The sequence below is a fragment of the Moschus berezovskii genome, chromosome 4, assembly GCF_049115385.1.
Source record: "Moschus berezovskii isolate FMDL1 chromosome 4, NW_MosBer_1.0, whole genome shotgun sequence".
Lineage (NCBI taxonomy): Eukaryota > Metazoa > Chordata > Mammalia > Artiodactyla > Moschidae > Moschus > Moschus berezovskii.
The window spans coordinates 18,014,473-18,033,011 of NC_142463.1; the positions used below are offsets into that span (position 1 = coordinate 18,014,473).

The 18,539-nt window shown below is 48.1% G+C and overlaps 1 protein-coding gene and 1 non-coding gene across 3 annotated transcripts; one reads left to right on the forward strand and one right to left on the reverse strand.

The window, feature by feature from the left end:
• Positions 1–3,499: 3,499 nt before the first annotated feature.
• On the forward strand, positions 3,500–17,912 carry MPL (MPL proto-oncogene, thrombopoietin receptor). Of its 2 annotated transcripts, none has more exons than XM_088835206.1 (12): positions 3,500–3,629; positions 3,795–3,927; positions 4,272–4,450; positions 4,933–5,231; positions 5,863–6,025; positions 6,389–6,515; positions 11,441–11,619; positions 11,746–11,924; positions 14,241–14,400; positions 14,594–14,690; positions 16,739–16,826; positions 17,029–17,912. In XM_088835206.1, the coding sequence occupies exons 1-12, from the start codon at positions 3,551–3,553 to the stop codon at positions 17,314–17,316; spliced, it is 1,971 nt and encodes a 656-aa protein (XP_088691332.1). In that variant the 5' UTR covers positions 3,500–3,550; the 3' UTR covers positions 17,317–17,912. The 2 variants fall into 2 exon arrangements, with proteins under 2 accessions (XP_088691332.1, XP_055257824.1); XM_055401849.2 differs by having other exon boundaries at positions 11,782–11,924.
• Positions 10,449–10,551, reverse strand: LOC129541936 (U6 spliceosomal RNA). Its single transcript, XR_008682974.1, has one exon. It is a non-coding gene; the product is annotated as a U6 spliceosomal RNA (small nuclear RNA).
• Positions 17,913–18,539: the final 627 nt, after the last annotated feature.

Consider the following 18,539-nt stretch of genomic DNA (forward strand, 5'->3'; position numbering starts at 1 on the left):
AAACTTAAGAAGGGAAGATAGGAGGGAGGTAGGAATAGTTCTGTTTGGGACCCGGTGAGCTTGAAGCACCCATGGAACAACAACTCAAGATGTCTAGTAAGTAACTAAAAACTTGAAGTTCAAGAGTTTTAAGATTTGGGGAGTTACTGGTAGATTTTGTAAATGGAACTGAAGCCATGAGGCTACTCAGAAACTAGTAACAAAAAGCGGGGAGCAAGGAGATCTTTAGAACAGTAACATTTAAGAGAAGGAGCAAAGAAAGAAAGAAACTGGAAGGGAACATTACAGGAGTGGGAAAAAAACAGGTGAATGTGACACATTGCAGAACCCAAGGAAGGAAGGGAGTACCAAGCACTGCAGAAAGGTTGAGCATGATGAGAATTAAAATGAGAGACACAATGAGGTTACTGTGACCGATACAGAGAGAAAGAGACCATGGTAGGAGATAAGAACTAAGCAGGCCGAGGTCAGATCAGACAGGACCTTTAGGAGGTATTCTAAGTGCAGTAGGAAACATTAGGGGTTTTAAACAAGGGAGCTAAGAAATGTGATTTGCATTTTTAACATCTCACTCCATTCTATGGAAGATTCGCTGGAGGGATTAAGAGTGGAGGCAGTTAGGAAGCTTATCAGTGACTCAAACTGGGACTAGAATGGTAGGAGTGCAGGTGGTAGAAAGTGTTCAGGTTCAGGGTACATTTTGAAAGACTTTCTGGCAAGAGTTGCTAATGACTTGAATGTAGGATAAGGGGAAGATAGGAATCAAGGAGTACTGAGATTCGGTGCTTGATCAACTGAGTACATGGTGACACCACTTCAGTTCAGTTCAGTTCAGTCGCTCAGTCGTGTCCGACTCTCCGCGACCCCATGAATCACAGCACGCCAGGCCTCCCTGTCCATCACCAACTCCCAGAGTTCACTCAAACTCATGTCCACAGAGTCGGTGATGCCATCCAGCCATCTCATTCTCCGTCGTCCCCTTCTCCTCCCACCCCCAACCTTTCCCGGCATCAGAGTCTTTTCCAGTGAGTCAACTCATCGCATGAGGTGGCCAAAGTATTGGAGTTTCAGCTTTAGCATCAGTCCTTCCAATGAACACCCAGGATTGATCTTTAGAATGGACTGGTTGGATCTCCTTGCGGTCCAAGGGACTCTCAAGAGTCTTCTCCAGCACCACAGTTCAAAAGCATCAATTCTTCGGTGCTCAGCTTTCTTTATAGTCCAACTCTCACATCCATACGTGACCACGGGAAAAACCATAGCCTTGACTAGACGGACCTTTGTTGGCAAAGTAATGTCTCTGCTTTTTAATATACTATCTAGGTTGGTCATAACTTTCCTTCCAAGGAGTAAGCATCTTTTAATTTCATGGCTGCAATCAGCATCCGAAGTGATTTTGGAGCCCCCCAAAATAAAGCCTGACACTGTTTCCACTGTTTCCCCATCTATTTCCCATGAAGTGATGGGACCAGATGCCATGATCTTTGTTTTCTGAATGTTGAGCTTCAAGCCAACCTTTTCACTCTCCTCTTTCACTTTCATCAAGAGGCTTTTGAGTTCCTCTTCACTTTCTGCCATAAGGGTAGTGTCATCTGCATATCTGAGGTTATTGATATTTCTCCCGGCAATCTTGATTCCAGCTGTGCTTCTTCCAGCCCAGCGTGCCTCATGATGTACTCTGCATATAAGTTAAATAAGGTGACAATATACAGCCTTGACGTACTCCTTTTCCTATTTGGAACCAGTCTGTTGTTCCATGTACAGTTCTGACTGTTGCTTCCTGACCTGCATACAAGTTTCTCAAGAGGCAGGTCAGGTGGTCTGGTATGACACCACTTACAGAGTAGGTAAGACTAGAGGAAACAAAAAAGGTGCAGGGAGGAAGCCAGACTCAAGAGTTTTATTTTGGCCATCGTAAGTGTAAGATGCCCATTAGACATGGAAGTAGGGATTCCAAGTAGGCAGTTGGTGATCCAAATCTGGAGCCCAGGACTGGGAGTCGCAGCTAGAGACATTAATTTTAAAATCATTAACACATCCGCAGCATCAAACCCATGGGACTCCATGAACATTAGAGTTATTTCCCCTCTCACTTGACCCAACAAATTTGGTTCCCCTTGCCTGGGGGCTGGGAGAGGCATCCAATGCCATCTCCATTGGGCGGAGGAAGCTGGTCCCATGGAACCTGAAAGATGGACAGGAATCAGGGCAAATCTGGCCTCAGGGACTTCTTGCAGAGAAGTGATGCAAGAGAAGCTAAGACCTCACAGGTGAGGTTGAAGGTGTCACATCCTACAATCCTCCTACCCCTCCCTACAACACTCTGTTAATAACACTAATTCAGAAGGAAGAAAGAAGGATACTCAGTCTGTAAAGCCAGTGAGGGGAGCCCCAGGTGAGGTTGGAGGGGCTAAATGTGGGAAGTTACCATGGCCTGCACTGGCCCCAAGTCCTGCCAGAGTCAAAGCTCCTCAGAGTCGGCGCAAAAGCCACCACAGTTACAACAGTCACAGGAGGGGTCTTGGGCTTCAGAGAAGGGATTGCACTAACTCTTCCACCGCTAATGTGAAGATGAGCTTGAGCCGGAGAGCTGAGACCAACCATCCCTTGATTCTGAGCCAACCAGATAAAAGCACTGAAGCCCAGAGCTTCTCAAACTTTAACATGTATTCACATCATCTGTGGATTTGGGGACAGTGAAGATTCTGCTTTGGAAGGTCTGGGGTGGGGCCCAAGAGTCTGCATTTTAATAAACTCCCAGGGAATGCTTTTGCTGATGATCCATGGACCACACTCTGAGTAGCAAAAGGATGAAAAGTAGCTGTGGAGGCTCCCCACAGTGGAAGGGGCTGTCCAGTTCCAAGGAGAATGTGTTTATTTGTGCACAAAGTGACAGAACCTATTAAAGTGGAAATAGCCACCATCTTGTCACCACTGCAAGGCAGACAGTCATTTCTTGGTGGATTTCACCTTCCAGAGGCACTGGCATGGTTGTTAAATACTTCGGTTCTAAAGCTTGATGTCCTGAGTTTTACCTCTTAGGAGGTGTGTCATCTTAGGCAAATCTTCAATTTGTCTGCGTCTCCAGTTTCCCCATCACTATAATGGAAATAATAAGACTATTATGAGGATTGGCTGAGTCAGTGGATAAAAAGTGCCTGAGACGTGGCAGCACAGTGAACAGCACGCAGTAAGTGTTGCTCTCTATGCTCATGGTACGCCTTCTCCAGCAGCGAAGGTGGATCCACACAGAGGCTTACTCTGCTTCTGGTACACGGTCCATAAAGAAAAAAATGCAACCCCCCATCTCTCTCTTACTGAAAGGCCTGTATCCTCCCTTTCAAATTCCTCCTTCCCTCCTGCCCACTCCCACGCCCCCTCCCCTGGCCCCCAGCCTCAGTGTGGTCTGGATGGGCCCCACAGGGGCAGGGACAGGGACAGGACGTGGGGCTGTATCTGACAGGAACCTGAGGGGCTGGCCTGGGAGGGGACTGGGGCCCAGCTTCCTGAAGGGCGGATGGGCTGAGGCAGGCACACAGTCCCGGAGAAGATGCCCTCCTGGGCCCTCTTGGCGGTCATCTCCTACCTCCTCCCGGCCCCCCAAAACCTGGCACAAGTCACCAGCCAAGGTGAGGTGTGTGGAGGGTAGCAAACACCCATACCCAGGAAGATGGAGCCCTGGGCGGGCGGAGGGGGGAGGGAAGTGCCAAGCGGGAGGCCCCCACTGGCCCCCTGCTCTTGCCCGCGAACATGCCGGGGAGGACCGGGAGCCCAGCTCACCAGTTGTTCCTCAGATGCCTCCTTGCTGGCCTCGGACTCAGAATCCCTGAACTGTTTCTCTCGAACCTTTGAGGACCTCACTTGCTTCTGGGATGAGGAAGAGGGAGTGCCCAGTGAGATGTACCAGCTGCTGTATGCCTATCCGGGGTATGTGTTGTATCATATTTATCATATATGTGTACCGTGTATATACCACTCCCCTGGATCTGGCCTGTGCGCACTGCAGCTGAGCCCTATTCCAGCAGCTTCCTTGCCTTTGGCCCTGTCAGAGGACTAGTCCAAGTACGAGACCGAAGTAGCCACTTAATGAACAGAGATGCTTTGGATACAGCCAGCTCCAGCCCCTACATACCCCCTAATCCCACCCATCCCAGGCACTGAGAAGAAAAATGGTGGTAATGGAAACAGAAGTTGGGCTTGGGCCCAGACCTGGATCCTCAGGGCTGGACAGGTGAGCGTGTAGGTAGCCCAGACTTCTCCTGTGCCCACAGGGAGCAGCCCCGCACCTGCCCCCTGAGTTCCCAGCATGTGATGCCCTTTAGAATCCGATACGTGTGCCAGTTTCCAGCCCAGGCTGAAGTTCGCCTCTTCTCTCAACTGCACCTCTGGGTGAAGAATGTGCTTCTGAACCAGAATCTGACCCAGCGGGTGCTCTCTGTGGATGCTGTGGGTAAGGACCACCCTCCTGTCATCATGGCCCTCTGTTTGCCACCCTTGGGCCAGCTCCTAGAATCAGACCGAGCTGTGTTCTTTCAAGATGACGTGGGTGCCCCCCCAACTACCAGACTCCCAGAGGCACCTCGAGACCCCTTTCTCATTCCTCTTAGCCTCAGCATCCAGAGCTAGACTTCGTTTCATACCAGAGACACCGTGACCTTCCCATCAGTAACCTATTCATTAAGTCACTCATTCATCAGTTACAGAATACCTACCCTGTGCGAGGCACTGGGCATCAGGGCCAGGATGCAGAGGTCCCTACAACCTGTGGTGAGGTCACTACTCATCCGAGGACAGAACAGCATAAGGAGCCTCCCTGCCCCTGCCCCAGGGGCTGCCTTCCACCAAGCCTCGAGCTCCCCACTCCACAGTCCATGGGCTGAGCTGTAGACTGTAGCACCCAAAGAATTCTGATATGCCCTGTCTTGCCCTTAGGCCTGCCAACTCCCCCCAGTCTCATCAAGGCCATGGGTGGGAGCCAGCCAGGGGAACTTCAGATCAGCTGGGAGGCCCCAGCTCCCGAAATCAATGAATTTCTGAGGCATGAACTCCGCTATGGCCCCAAGGACCCCAGGAACTCCACTGGCCCCACAGTCACACAGCTGCTGTCTGCAGAAACCTGCTGCCCAGCTCGGCGGAGACCAAACCTAGCTGCATCCCTGGACCAGTCTCCATGTGCACAGCCCATGATGCCTCAACAGACTGGACCAGAGCAGACCTCCCCAACTAGAGAAGTATCCTGGCCTTCTTCTGCTCCGCCTCCTATCTCTTACCCTCAATTTTGCCCCAAGAAAAGACAAACCATGCTTTGGGGATTCCAGACTGGGTTGGTCCTTGGAGAGTTAGCATAGGCTCTGATTAGTTCTCAGAAGCCATGTTTATTTAGGAATCTCCCACTTTGGGTCATTCAGACCAACACAACTGAGCACTTCAGGTCCCCAAGTTAGTGGGGGTTTCCCTAAAAAGACCTGAAAGTGAAAGTAACAGTCACTCAGTTGTATCTGACTCTTTGTGACCCTGTGGGCTATAGCCCACCAGGCTCCTCTGTCCGTGGAATTCTCCAGGCAAGAATACTGGCGTGGGTTTCCATTTCCTTCTCCAGGGGATCTTCCCAACCCAGGGATCAAACTCAAGTCTCCCACCTTGCAGGTGGATTCTTTACTGTCTGAGCCACCAGGGAAACCTAAAAAGCCCTGAACTCCACCTGAAACCCACTGACCTGGCCCCCAGTCTGTGCACATATTTAACCAGTGAAGAACTGAGTGTCTCTCCACAGGCGTGTTGTGGGGCTTCAAATATAAGAGTTGGAGGCTCTCTTGGCTGAGAGGCAGACCTAGATTGTGAGGTTGGGATTCTTCTCCCAAGGCTCCATCTCTGACAACGAAGGGTGGCAGCTGCCTCATCTCAGGACTCCAGCCTGGTAACTCCTACTGGCTCCAGCTACGCAGCCAACCTGATGGGGTCTCTCTCCGTGGTTCCTGGGGATCTTGGTCCCTCCCTGTGACTGTGGACCTGCCTGGCGATGCAGGTGAGCCAACAGAGGAGTGGAGGAGGAGATAGAAAAGACCTCTAGAGATGCCTGGGCTAGATATAGAAGTTCAGAGAACCATGGTCCTTCCAACTTGCTACTGCACAGGATGAACTATATTCAGGGGGAGAAGAAAGGATAGGAGCAAATGTTCAAGTTATGTGTGTAAAGATGATTTGGATACCCTAAGGAGTAAGAACACGTGGGCTCTGATAGGGCTTCTTTCTCCGTATCCATGCTCAGTCTTTGCGATCCTATAGACTGTAGCCCACCCGGCTCCTCTGTCCATGGGATTCTCCAGCAAGAATACTGGAGTGGGTTTCCATACCCTCCTCCAGGGGACCTCTCCTTCTCTGACCCCAGGGGAAATTGGACTGCAATGCTTTACCTTGGACCTGACGAATGTTACCTGTCAGTGGCAACAACAGGACCATGCCAGCTCCCAAGGCTTCTTCTACCACAGCAGGGCATGGTGCTGCCCCAGAGACAGGTGAGAAGTGAACTGCTGAGTGTGATGTCATGGGAGAGAAGCACAACTCTGCAGAAAGAAGGGAGAGATGGTTCTTGATCCTCTTCAGTCCCCTTCCTTATTCCCCAAACCAAAGGCCCTCCATGCTCTCATCCGCCAATGGGTATTGCATCCTTTCAACCTCTCTTCGTACCCCTGGGGAATGTGTTGGTTTAATTTGGTGTAATCGTATCACCTGGACCATTACAACAGCCTACATTCTCAATCACTTCCAATTTACCGGCCCCTGCATGCTGTTGACAAACTAACCTTTCTTAAACTTTGTATGGCCTTCTCCTATGCAAATATGTACTGCTGCCGTTGCTGCTAAGTCGCTTCAGTCGTTTCCGACTCTGTGCGACCCCACAGATGGCAGCCCACCAGGCTCCCGCATTCCAGGGATTCTCCAGGCAAGAACACTGGAGTGGGTTGCCATTTCTTTCTCCAAATATGTACTGCAACTTTTCACTATCTATTGTATCCAATCAAAATTTCACCTGGTCTTCAAGCATTTCCACCAAACACCTCACTGATCTGTCACGTCCTTCATATCTTGTTGATTTTACCTATTAAACATCTCTAGAATCTGTCCATGTTTGTTCATCACAGCTATCACCCTAGTACAAGCCATCTTCATCTCTGAGTTCAGTTACTGAGAAGACTTACTAACTGATCACCTCTTGGATCCTCCAAAACATTCACCACACAGGAGCTGAAGTGAGTTTTTAAAAGCAGAAAAATAAATGGCAACGTTCTCTGCTTAAAACTCTTCCAAGATCCATAGCTTTCACTGATCTTAGGACAAAGAAAAGAATTCTATTGTGACTGTGTAAAGTTCTAAAAGACTCAGCCCACATCTGTGCCTTCAACTTGACCTTATTCTATGCTGCCTTCTGTACTCTTTGCTCCAATACTGGCCTACTTTCATTCCCTCCTACCTGCCACAATCTCTCCTGCCTCTGGATCTTTGCACATGCTGTTTACCCAGCTTGTTTGTCTTTACTTAACCTCTACTTATCCTTCAGATCTCAACTCAAATGTCACCTCCCCCGGCCTTCCTTCTTAGATCCAGTGGCACTATTATATATCCTGTTGTGCCATGTACCTCTCCTTCTTAAATACTTAACACAGTTACAATTTTACATTTATACCTTACATGGTTGTTTGATTGATAACGAAATTCTCTCTCAGAGCTCCATTGAGAAAGGCTGATCTTAACTAAACATGATCCATGAGGCCAAAGTCAGGGTCTGCTTTTACTTACCAATGTAGTCTCACTTACCATGGTGCCTAGAACAGAGCAGGTGCTCAGTTAAAAAGAAAAAATTATTAAATAATGAAAAAAACCATTAACAGTTTTAGTGTATTCTTCCAGTTTTCTATGCATTTACATATATCTAAATTATCACTGACTCGATGGACATGAGTTTGAGTGAACTCCGGGAGTTGGTGATGGACAGGGAGGCCTGGCGTGCTGTGATTCATGGGGTCGCAAAGAGTCGGACACGACTGAGCAACTGAACTGAACTGAAACATAGTATTGGGAGAAGGCAATGGCACCCCACTCCAGTACTCTTGCCTGGAAAATCCCATGGATGGAGGAGCCTGGTAGGCGCAGTCCGTGGGGTCGCTAGGGGTCGAACACGACTGAGCGACTTCACTTTCACTTTTCACTTTCACACATTGGAGAAGGAAATGGCAACCCACTCCAGTATTCTTGCCTGGAGAATCCCAGGGACGGGGGAGCCTGGTGGGCTGCTGTCTATGGGGTCGCACAGAGTCGGACACGACTGAAGCGACTTAGCAGCAGCAAAAATAATATTTAATTTTCATTGTAGATTGGATCACATTATATGTATGATTCATTTTAACTTACTTTTTTACTTAAAAATATGTCTTGGACATCTGTAATGATGGAACTCATTCTTTCTAATAGCTGTATAGATTTCCATAGTATGAAGAGGGCCATGAATGAAAGGGTGGCAAAACTGAATTCACATACCCTCTGTCAAAACCTGTTCCTCCTCTTTTTGTCCATCCCGCCATCAACTCAGTTTTCCACCCTGAACTTCTGCCTCTTCTACACCCTCCACATCCAATCAGAAACACTAGTCATTTCTGCCTTTTCAGTACCCCCTTTGAATCCGTCTGTTTCTCCCTACCCCCACTGCCACAATCCTACTTTCAGATTCTTATCACTTTGCATGTAAAATTCCATGACATTTCCTAATAAATTTCTCGGCGTCTAGTCCACCCTCACAGATCCTTTCTCACAAACTGCAGTTAGAGAGACTTTCTTAAAATACAAAGCTAGTGACGATAATTCTCTGCTTAAAATCCTTGAATGTCTCCATCATTGCTGCAAGATTAAGTTCAAGCTCCTTAGAAAGGCAATAAGGCCGCCTGTGATCTTGATCTGCCTACACTTACCACTCCCCACCAAGCCCTCTGTGCTAAAAACTTTCTGCACCACTTAAAGTTTCCCCCAAAGTACCACATCTCTTATCTGTGCACAAGCATGTGCCTGGGATGCCTGTGTGTACCCTTCGCTTGTCCTATTTATAGTCCAAGACTCACTCTAAGCACTGCCTTGTACAAGAACTAGTTTCTGACCCTCCCTGTTTGGCTTAGAAGATCCTCCTTGCTACTCCCAAGCCAGCCTGTGCACATCACAGAAAAATACCATCCGTTTGTTTTTCTCCCTTTCCCAATGAAATGACAGCTCCTTGAAAATTTTCCCTCTGGGTATTCATAGGGTCTATCATAGTACCTAGCACATAGTATAAATTATTTGTTGAATAACCTAGTAAACATAAAAATACATAAAATGGTAAATGATTTTAGTAATAGCTAGCTATTTAGGGGTTATAACCAGGAAGGAGACAGGATTTATTTGTTCAACAGACAACTGTTGAAGGTGACTATGTACCAGGCCCCAGGGATAGAGTCACAAAACAGAGAAGCTTCCAGCATTGTGGTGGCTTACATTTTAGCTGGGGGAGGGGAACAGGGGAGACCAACAAGAAAGGAGCAAGGTTAAATGATAAAGACTAAGTGGAAGGGTGGGGATGGGTGCTAATTTCATGAGTAGGTGGAAAAAGCCTTGCCAAGGAGGTGACAGATGAGCTGAGACCCAACTGGCAAGAAGAAATGAGTCACATGAGATCTAGAGGCAGGGCAATCCAGGGAAAGGTGAGCTGCAAAGACCATGGATCTGGTATGTTTGCAGCACAGAGAGAAGGCCCGTGTGGAAGAAGGGTCATCACCTTGTGTGAGACCTGTAGGAGATGAGCATGGCAAGGCAGGGAGGAATTCAACCATATGAAGTCCTACAGGCTCTGGGGTGGAGTTTGGGTTTTATCTGGGATGGGGAGCCATGGAAGGATTTAAGCAAGAGTGATATGAGCTTCCCAGGTGGCTCAGCAGGTGAAGAATCCAGCTGCAATGCAGGAGATGCGGGTTTAATCCCTCGGTCAAGAAGATTGCCTGGAGAAGGAAATGACAACCCACTTCAGTATTCTTGCCTGGGAAACCCTTTGGACAGAGGAGCCTGGCAGGCTACAGTCCATGGGGTCAGAAAAGAGTCGGACACCACGGCGACTAAACAACAATATGACACCATATGATTTACAATTTTTTCACTTTTAGCTTTTTATTCTGTATTGAGGTACAGCCAATTAGCAATGCTGTGATAGTTTCAGGTGAACAGCAAAGGGACTCAGCCATACCTATATCCAAATATCCATTCTCCCCCAAACCCTGCTCCCATCCAAGCTGCCCCATAACACTGAGCAGAGTTCCATGAGCTATACTGCAGTTCCTTGTTGGTTATCCATTTTAAAGAAAGCAGTGTACACATGACCATCCCAAACTCCCTAACAATCCCTTGCCCCTGGCAACCATAAATTTGTTTTTTAAAATATGAAATGCTTCATGAATTTGCATGTCATCCTTGCCCAGAGGCCATGCTAATCTTCTCTGTATCATTCCCATTTTAGCATATATGCTGCTGAAGCGTCTATATTTTTTTAAAGATGTTTCTCTGTGCAATTAAAAAGAAGTGAGTGTGGAAGCAGGCTCACCATTTAGAAATATGCCTTAATCCAGGCAACAGATAATGGTTTCATCTAATGTGGCAAGAATAAAGGTCAACATAAAGGGACAGCTTTGACATATATTCTGGACATTATCAGATCAACATTTTGGGTCTAAATTCTGATTGCTGTGTGGAGAACAAATTGAAGGGAGTGACAAAAACAAAGGCAGAAAAGCCAGTTAGGAGACTGTCGCAATAATCTGTTAGTAAAATAACATTTAGAGGTGACTAAGAAGGCTGCCTAATGAGAACAGATTAAGAACATAAATATGTTTTGCTTTACTCTTTGAAACAATCCCATTCAAAGTCGGTATTGTTGACCCACTTCACAAATGAGAAAACTGAGGCAGGGATGAAAATCAAGTAATTTGCCCAGAGTTTAACGCCAATAAGCCAAGACCTGAACTCCACAGCCCATGTAAATCTCATCTAGCTCTTGCTCTTTTTTTTTTGGCTGCACTGGGTCTCTGTTGTAGCACTTGGGCTTTTTTTCTAGTTGCTCTTCACAGGCTTAGTTGCACGGTGGCATGTGGGATCTTAGTTCCCCAACCAGGGATCAACAACCACCCCCCCCATCCCCTGCATTGGAGACCAGATTCTTAACCACTGGGCCACCAGGGAAGTCCCTACCTCTTTATTAAGAAGAGGCTGAATCCCAAAGCAAACCTCAGAAAAAAATACATGGCATGAGAGAGAAAGACCTGGAGGCCTGTCCAAGGAACAAGTTAGATTATAGTCTTATTCCCTGTGAGACTGGATTAGTCTCTGAAGCAGGCATTGAATCAAATGACTCTATTTGCCTGATTTGTAGGGACCCCATCTGGGAGAAGTGTGAAGAGGAGAAAAACTCAGGATCACAGACCTCCCAGTTCTCCCGCTGTCACTTCAAGTCACAAAATGACAGTGCTATTCACATCCTTGTGGAGGTGACCACAGCCCAGGGTGCTGTTCACAGCTACCTGGGCTCCCCTTTCTGGATCCACCAGGCTGGTAAGGATTTTCTTCCCTTCTCCTCCCACACAGTTCCCACCCCTACCATGTCTGACCCCATGCCCAGGATCACCAACTCTGATACTTCTGACCCATGGCCCTGGTGACATGATGTCTCATGCACAGAAGGACTTAGGCCAGTCCCTGGTGACATCCCTGTAGTGCTCATCCCCACTCCAAACTTGCACTGGAGGGAGGTCTCCAGCGGGCAGCTGGAATTGGAATGGCAGCATCCATCAGCCTGGGCAGCCCAAGAAACCTGCTATCAGCTCCGTTACACAGGAGAAGGCCATCAGGACTGGAAGGTAATGTCAAGGAACAAATGACCCCAGACCTCATACTCAGGGTATTTCTGAGTTTCAGGATGTCTGTTATCAGGAGTGATAACCAAGATATCACTGTATACTCACGTGTATCTGTGTCTGGGCTTATTTATCTCTGTTCTATCTGATTCAACTGGTATCTTAATCTCTCTTTGGCATGTGACACTGCTGACTATGTCTATTTAAAATGTTCTCTTCCCTTTGCTTTTGGGATATCATTCTCTCCTGATTCTCCTACCACTTCTCTGACCGAACCTCCTCCCTCTTTCCCGGGCTCTTCCTTTCCACGCTTCCTTAATAGGTTGTGCTTCCTGCAGTCCCATCCTAGACTCTTTTCTTCTCTGAAAATGAAAGTGTTAGTCGCTCAGTCGTATGGGACTCTTTGTAACCCCAAGGATGGTAGCCCGACAGGCTCCTCTGTCCATGGAGTTCTCCAGGCAATAATACTGGAGTGGGTAGCCATTCCCTTCTCCAGGGGATCTTCCTCACCCAGGGATAGAACCCAGGTCTCCTGCATTGAAGACAGATTCTTTGCCGACATCTAGATGTTCTCCCTAGGTGAGTGCTTCAATTCCATGTTTTCAATGCCTATACATTAACCATCCCAAACTTATTCCAACACCTATGTGGAAAATAACTTCTATACCATAGGTGAATTACCCAAACTTCTGAAGAGTCTCAGTTTCCTCACTGGTGAAATGGGGATAAAGCTATGTACTTTCCAGAGTTACAGTAAAAATTAAATATATAGATATTTAGCATATTGCCTGGTAGATAGAAGGCACTCAAAAGACGTTAAATATTAGTTTCTTTCTCTACTTTTATTCTCATTTACCACACATATATATGACTTCTTACCAGACAGTTCTACCTAAAAACCCCCTAGGACATTTCAGACTCAGTATATCCAAAACTGAACTCATTTTCTTCCCCAGACTTTTTTACTTTTTTATTGAGGTATACATTACATAAAGTAACACAAATCTTAAATATACAATTGGTTACTTTGTACATGTGTATACATCCATATAACCATTACCCAGATGAAGAAAAAGGTTGTTTCTGGTACCCCAGAAGTGTCTTATGCCCTCTGGTCACACATACACACCCTCCGAGGTAACTACAATTCTGACATTACCATTCATAAGTTCTGGCTATTGTTGAACTTAATAAAATAAAAAAATACAGCATTTCTTCCTCAAACTTACTTCTCCTGTTCCTTGTCTCTGACAATGGCACCAACACTTAACCCAGTTACTTCGGCCTGGAATTATCCTTGACTCTTCTCTCCTTTTCCCTTGTCCCTTCCCTCTATCAACAACTTAGTTGAGTTTATTGTACTAGTAGGCCTCAAGTCTCTACTGCCACTGTTTTAGTCTTATCTTTGACCCTCTAGCCTACCCATGCATGCTTTTGGTACACAGAACACTCTGTAACCCACAACCAAGCAACTAAGTCAGCCTAACACTCTTTGGAGGGCTCTGTGGTACCTTTCTTATATTGTTATAACTGCACTCATTACTTCTTGTAACTATTTACTTCTTTGGATGTCTTCTTCATAAGACATCTGAGACCTTGTTTTTCTTTTTCCCCAATGCCAACCCCAAGGCTTGGCTTGTCACAAGCAGTTCATAAATATTTACTACTGATCAAGTTAATAATGTCTCCCTGCTGGTATATACGATGTTTGTTCCCTCTTCTTGGACTCTCCTCGTACCCCCAGCACCTAGCACAGGGCTGGCATCCTCTACTGCGAGGATGTTATTTGTGGCCTGGTTTACATGGCTATGGGCTTCCCTGGTGGCTCAGGTCTTAAAGCGTCTGCTTGCAGCTGTGGGAGACCCGAGTTCGATCTCTAGGTCGGGAAGATTCCCTGGAGAAGGAAATGGCAACCCACCCCAGTACTCTTGCCTGGAAAATCCCATGGACCGAGGAGCCTGGTAGGCTACAGTCCATGGGGTCGCAAAGAGTCGGACACGACTGAGCAACTTCACTTACACGGCTATGAGTATCTGAGTGTGTCCGGGGTTTCCATCGCCCAACCTGGTCAGTGTGTGTGTGTACCGGATCTCTGCCGATGTATCGTATGTATGTGTGTCAGTATGAGATCAGTATGTCGGGGATGTATCGCGCCAGGCAGGGCGAGGCTCTCTGTCCGAGCAGCCAGTTTCCGGTGGGGATGCGTGTTTTCTGCCAGTGAGGCGCTTTGGAGGAATCCCCGGGGATTCAATGCAGTAGGATTGGGGTCAGAGGCCGAGTCCCACCCGGAGCCTGACCACCGCTTGCACCTTTGCGTAGGTGCTGGAGCCACCTCTTGGGGCCCAGGGAGAGACCTTGGAGCTGCGCCCGCGCTCCCGCTACCGCGTACAGCTGCGCGCCAGGCTCCACGGCCCCACCTTCCAAGGTCCCTGGAGCCCCTGGTCCGACCCAGTGAGGGTGGAGACGGCCTCGGAGACCGGTGAGGGCCGGGCAGGGGCAAAGGCTCTCTGCGGCTGCGCGAGTGGAGGGGCGGGGCTCCGACCGCCGCGGGCTGCGGTTGCGCAGACCCACCCGGCGCCCCGGGACCGCGAGTCGGTGGGGGCTGGCGGACCTGCGGGCAGGGCTCCGGCCAGGCGCCTCCCCCTGAGGGGTGACTGCTTTTTGTCCTTTAGTCTGGATCTTCCTGGTGACTGCTCTGCTCCTGGTCCTGGGCGTCAGCGCCCTCCTGGGCCTGCTGCTGCTGAGGTGGCAATTTCCTGAGCACTACAGGTACCGCTCCGGCCAGGTGGGGGACGGGGCTGTGATCCGGGCAAGGCCGGCAGCCCCCGAAGAAGCATCCTCGGGTCACTGTATGACGCCCGCTCTGCAGACAGTCTCACATACAGACCTGTGGCATTTGCCGCTCCCCGCACGTCTTCCCTGGGAGTCCCCCCCGCCTCCTTACACTCGAACATGTCTACCAGGCGGGACACCTCAAACAGCCCCACCTTCTGGCTCCTCCTCATCTCAGTGACAAGTCCACCAGTCGCCCAAGCCAGGCCGCTTGGGCGCCTCCCTCCCCATCATCCAGTCATTCCACCTCCTAAACCTCACTCAGAAACAGCACCCTTTCTCTAGCCCTGCAGGAACTCCCTGACTCGCCAAAAGGAAGCCCCTTCTCCCTCCAGTCTAGCCTCACACAGCCACCAGAATAATCTTTCTAAAACGGGGCACATGAACTTGTCACTCCGCTTCCTTAAGTTTCACTATTAGCTCCCCAGGGTAAAGTCCAGGCTGTAGAATAACAAGCAAGGCTGTGCCCCTGCCGGTGCTTCCACCTCCCACCCTGTGCATCAGCCTTGCCACACTGTCGGTGATTTCCTCCACAAGTACAGTGGTTTTACTTCTCAGTGCTTTGAACATAATGTCCCCTCTGCCAGGAATATCCTCCCTGGATGACTAATACCCATTTATCTTTAAATAACTTTCTTCACCAACTCCTAGGAAACCTTTCCTGACCCTCCCCTATTGGCTACTCTCTTTGTGCCCCAGTACAGACTTCTTTCAGAGTGCAGGAAGCATTTTACTGCATTCATTTCTTTATATGTCTTCCCTGTGCCCTACTTGGTCATCCTTAAATCTTCAGCACAGTGCCTGCCAAATAGCACACCCTTAAATAAATGCTGTTAATGAATGAGTTGTTTATGTGGGGAGACTAAGGCTGAGGATAAATGTCACTGGAAGTTATAAACATAAAGGATAGATCCCATACCACCTCAGTCCTTTGGTAACATCTCTTTATTCTTGAGGACTCAGCTCAGAAGGTGACTCCTCCAGGTGGCCTGTTTTGATGGCCCTAGGCTGGATTAGATGCCCCTCTTTTGGGTTCACATCTCTCCTTGAACATGTCTTTGAGCTTTTAATCCTCTCTAATGTATGAGCAGACTGGGATGTAGCCTGTATCTAGATCCAGCAAAAAGGTTGAGGGAGAAGAGGGAGGATGTGCTGCTGACCCAGGTGTACTCAGTTCCTTTCCCCCGATTTACCAGATACATCACTCCTTCTCCCCTGGAGAGATATAAGTGTGGTCACAGAAGAGGCTCAACTGAAAAAAAAACAAACAAAGAAGAGACCCGAAGGGTCATTCAGCTAAAGTCCTTCCTTGAGGAAATATGAGCCTAAGGAACTGGAGGTTCCCCCGACATACCTTAACCCACATTCTTCCTAGGGAGACCATCTTCCCCAGTAACTTAATAAAAGCCCCACGAGTTCTCTTCATTCAGCTAATTTCTTGAGACTCTATCATGGGTCAGATACTGTTCTATATCCTGGAGATCCAAGAATGAGCAAATAGACAAACCATTTGCTCTCGTGGATTTACATTATATACATATATATATATAAAATAAGATTCTAATGAATATACAATAAGTACTATAAAGAATAATAAGCAGAGCAGGAGACAAAGAGTGATGGGGAAGGGAGGTGGTTCTATTTTAGACAGCGTAGTCAGGGAAGGCCTCTCTGTCGGGATGACATCTGAGCAGAAACCTACGTAAAATGAGGAAATGAGTCAATGTTCCAAGCAGAGAGAATAGAAAGTGCAAAGACCCTGAGGCAAGAATGTTTGGGGACACTCAAACTGCTTTTTTGAGCCTCCACACCACTGACTTCCCCCCACTACCTAAGGTTTCCTTTTCACCCGTGCTCCTCTACCTTTCTTTTACCTCTTCAAGCTTACTCCCCCACCTCACGGCCTCCCCCACACACCCCAGTGCTCTCGCCCCCCTCCTAACTCACTCCCACAGCTCAGTGTCCTTCTCTTCCTTCTCCTCAAGGAGCCTGAGGCATGCCCTGTGGCCCTCACTTCCAGACCTACACCAGGTCCTTGGCCAGTACCTTAGGGATACTGCAGCCCTGAGTTCGGTGAGTGCACCTCCCCCTACCACCACCCACCACCAGCCTTGCTTAGAGCTCCTTGCCCCTTCACACAACTTCTCCAAGGCCCTTGCCCCACAAGTATACCATCCCTGGGCCCTACCTCCAGCCCAACCTTCCATGCACAGTCCAGATCCTGCTCCCACAGGACCTGCTCTAATCCAGACCCCTTTCCCCCCATCTCTCCCAGCCCAAGGCTGCAGTCTCCGATGTCTATGAGGAAGCGGAACCCAGCCTCCTTGAAATTCTACCTAGATCCTCTGAGAAGGCTCCCTTGCCCCTGTGTTCTTCCCAGGCCCAGTTGGACTACCGAGGATTGCAGCCTTCTTGCCTGGGGACCATGCCCCTGTCTGTGTGCCCACCAATGGCTGAGTCAGGGTCCTACTGTACCACTCACATTGCCAACCATTCCTACTTACCACTCAGCTGCTGGCAGGTCCCTCGCTCCCAGTACCCTGGACAGATCCAAACTCTCTAGTCCTCCCTCCTGAACTTCCTAACCCATCCGTCCCAACAACCGTCTCAGATCTCACGTCCTTCCCTGTTGTCTGCCCTTCTGGCTGGACTTCATAACACTGATCTTTCATCTCTGCTGCTGGCATCAATCTGGGACTCTTGCTTCTCAGGCAAGGCTCACTTGACTAAGCCCCTCTAACTTTCACCTCCTTTCTCTCTGCTCTTTAATGCCAAAGTCCTTGAAGAGGAGTCTCCACTTCCCAACTCCCATTTGCTCCTCAGACTGCTTCAATTCATTCCCCTGCTACCACTCTGCTAATGAAACTACTCAGGCAAAGCTCACCTCAAGCTTTCTCATCACAAGATCCAATCAAATCTTGTTAATCCTCAACCTGTTTAATCTCTCTGTTGGCATTTGTCATGGCGACTACTTATTTCTCCTGTAAATCCTCTCCTCCATGGCTTGCATGCATCACCATCTCTTCTGGCTCTGCTTGGGCTTCTCTGAGTATACTGATAGTTGACAGCATAAACTCTGTGGAGTCAGAGCTAGGTTCAATTCCTGTCTTTCCCACTTGCTAGCTGTGTGACCTTGAATAAACAACTCAAAGTCTTTGAGCCTTAATTTTCTCATCTATAAAATAGGGATAATGCAGAATGCTATAAAGTTGTAAAGAGTATTTGGTGAGATAGTCTAAGTAAAGCACAGTGAAAGAGGGTCCCAGATTAATGTCAGCAGCCGTGCAGACATAGTGCCAACTAGGACATGGTGTTTGAGATATCTAGACTAGACTATAGTAATTACTCCTTTCTAAAACGCACTGGTCAGAGCAAACACCCTCTTCCAACAACACAAGAGAAGCCTCTACACATGGACATCACCAGATGGTCAACACCGAAATCAGGTTGATTATATTCTTTGCAGCCAAAGATGGAGAAGCTCTATACAGTTAGCAAAAACAAGACCAGGAGCTGACTGTGGCTCAGATCATGAACTCCTTATTGCCAAATTCAGACTTAAATTGAAGAAAGTAGGGAAAACCACTAGATCATTCAGCTATGACCTAAATCAAATCCCTTATGATTATACAGTGGAAGTGAGGAATAGATTTAAGGGACTAGATCTGATAGATAGAGTGCCTGATGAACTCTGGACGGAGGTTCATGACATTGTACAGGAGACAGGGACCAAGACCATCCCCATGGAAAAGAATGCAAAAAAGCAAAATGGCTATCTGAGGAAAG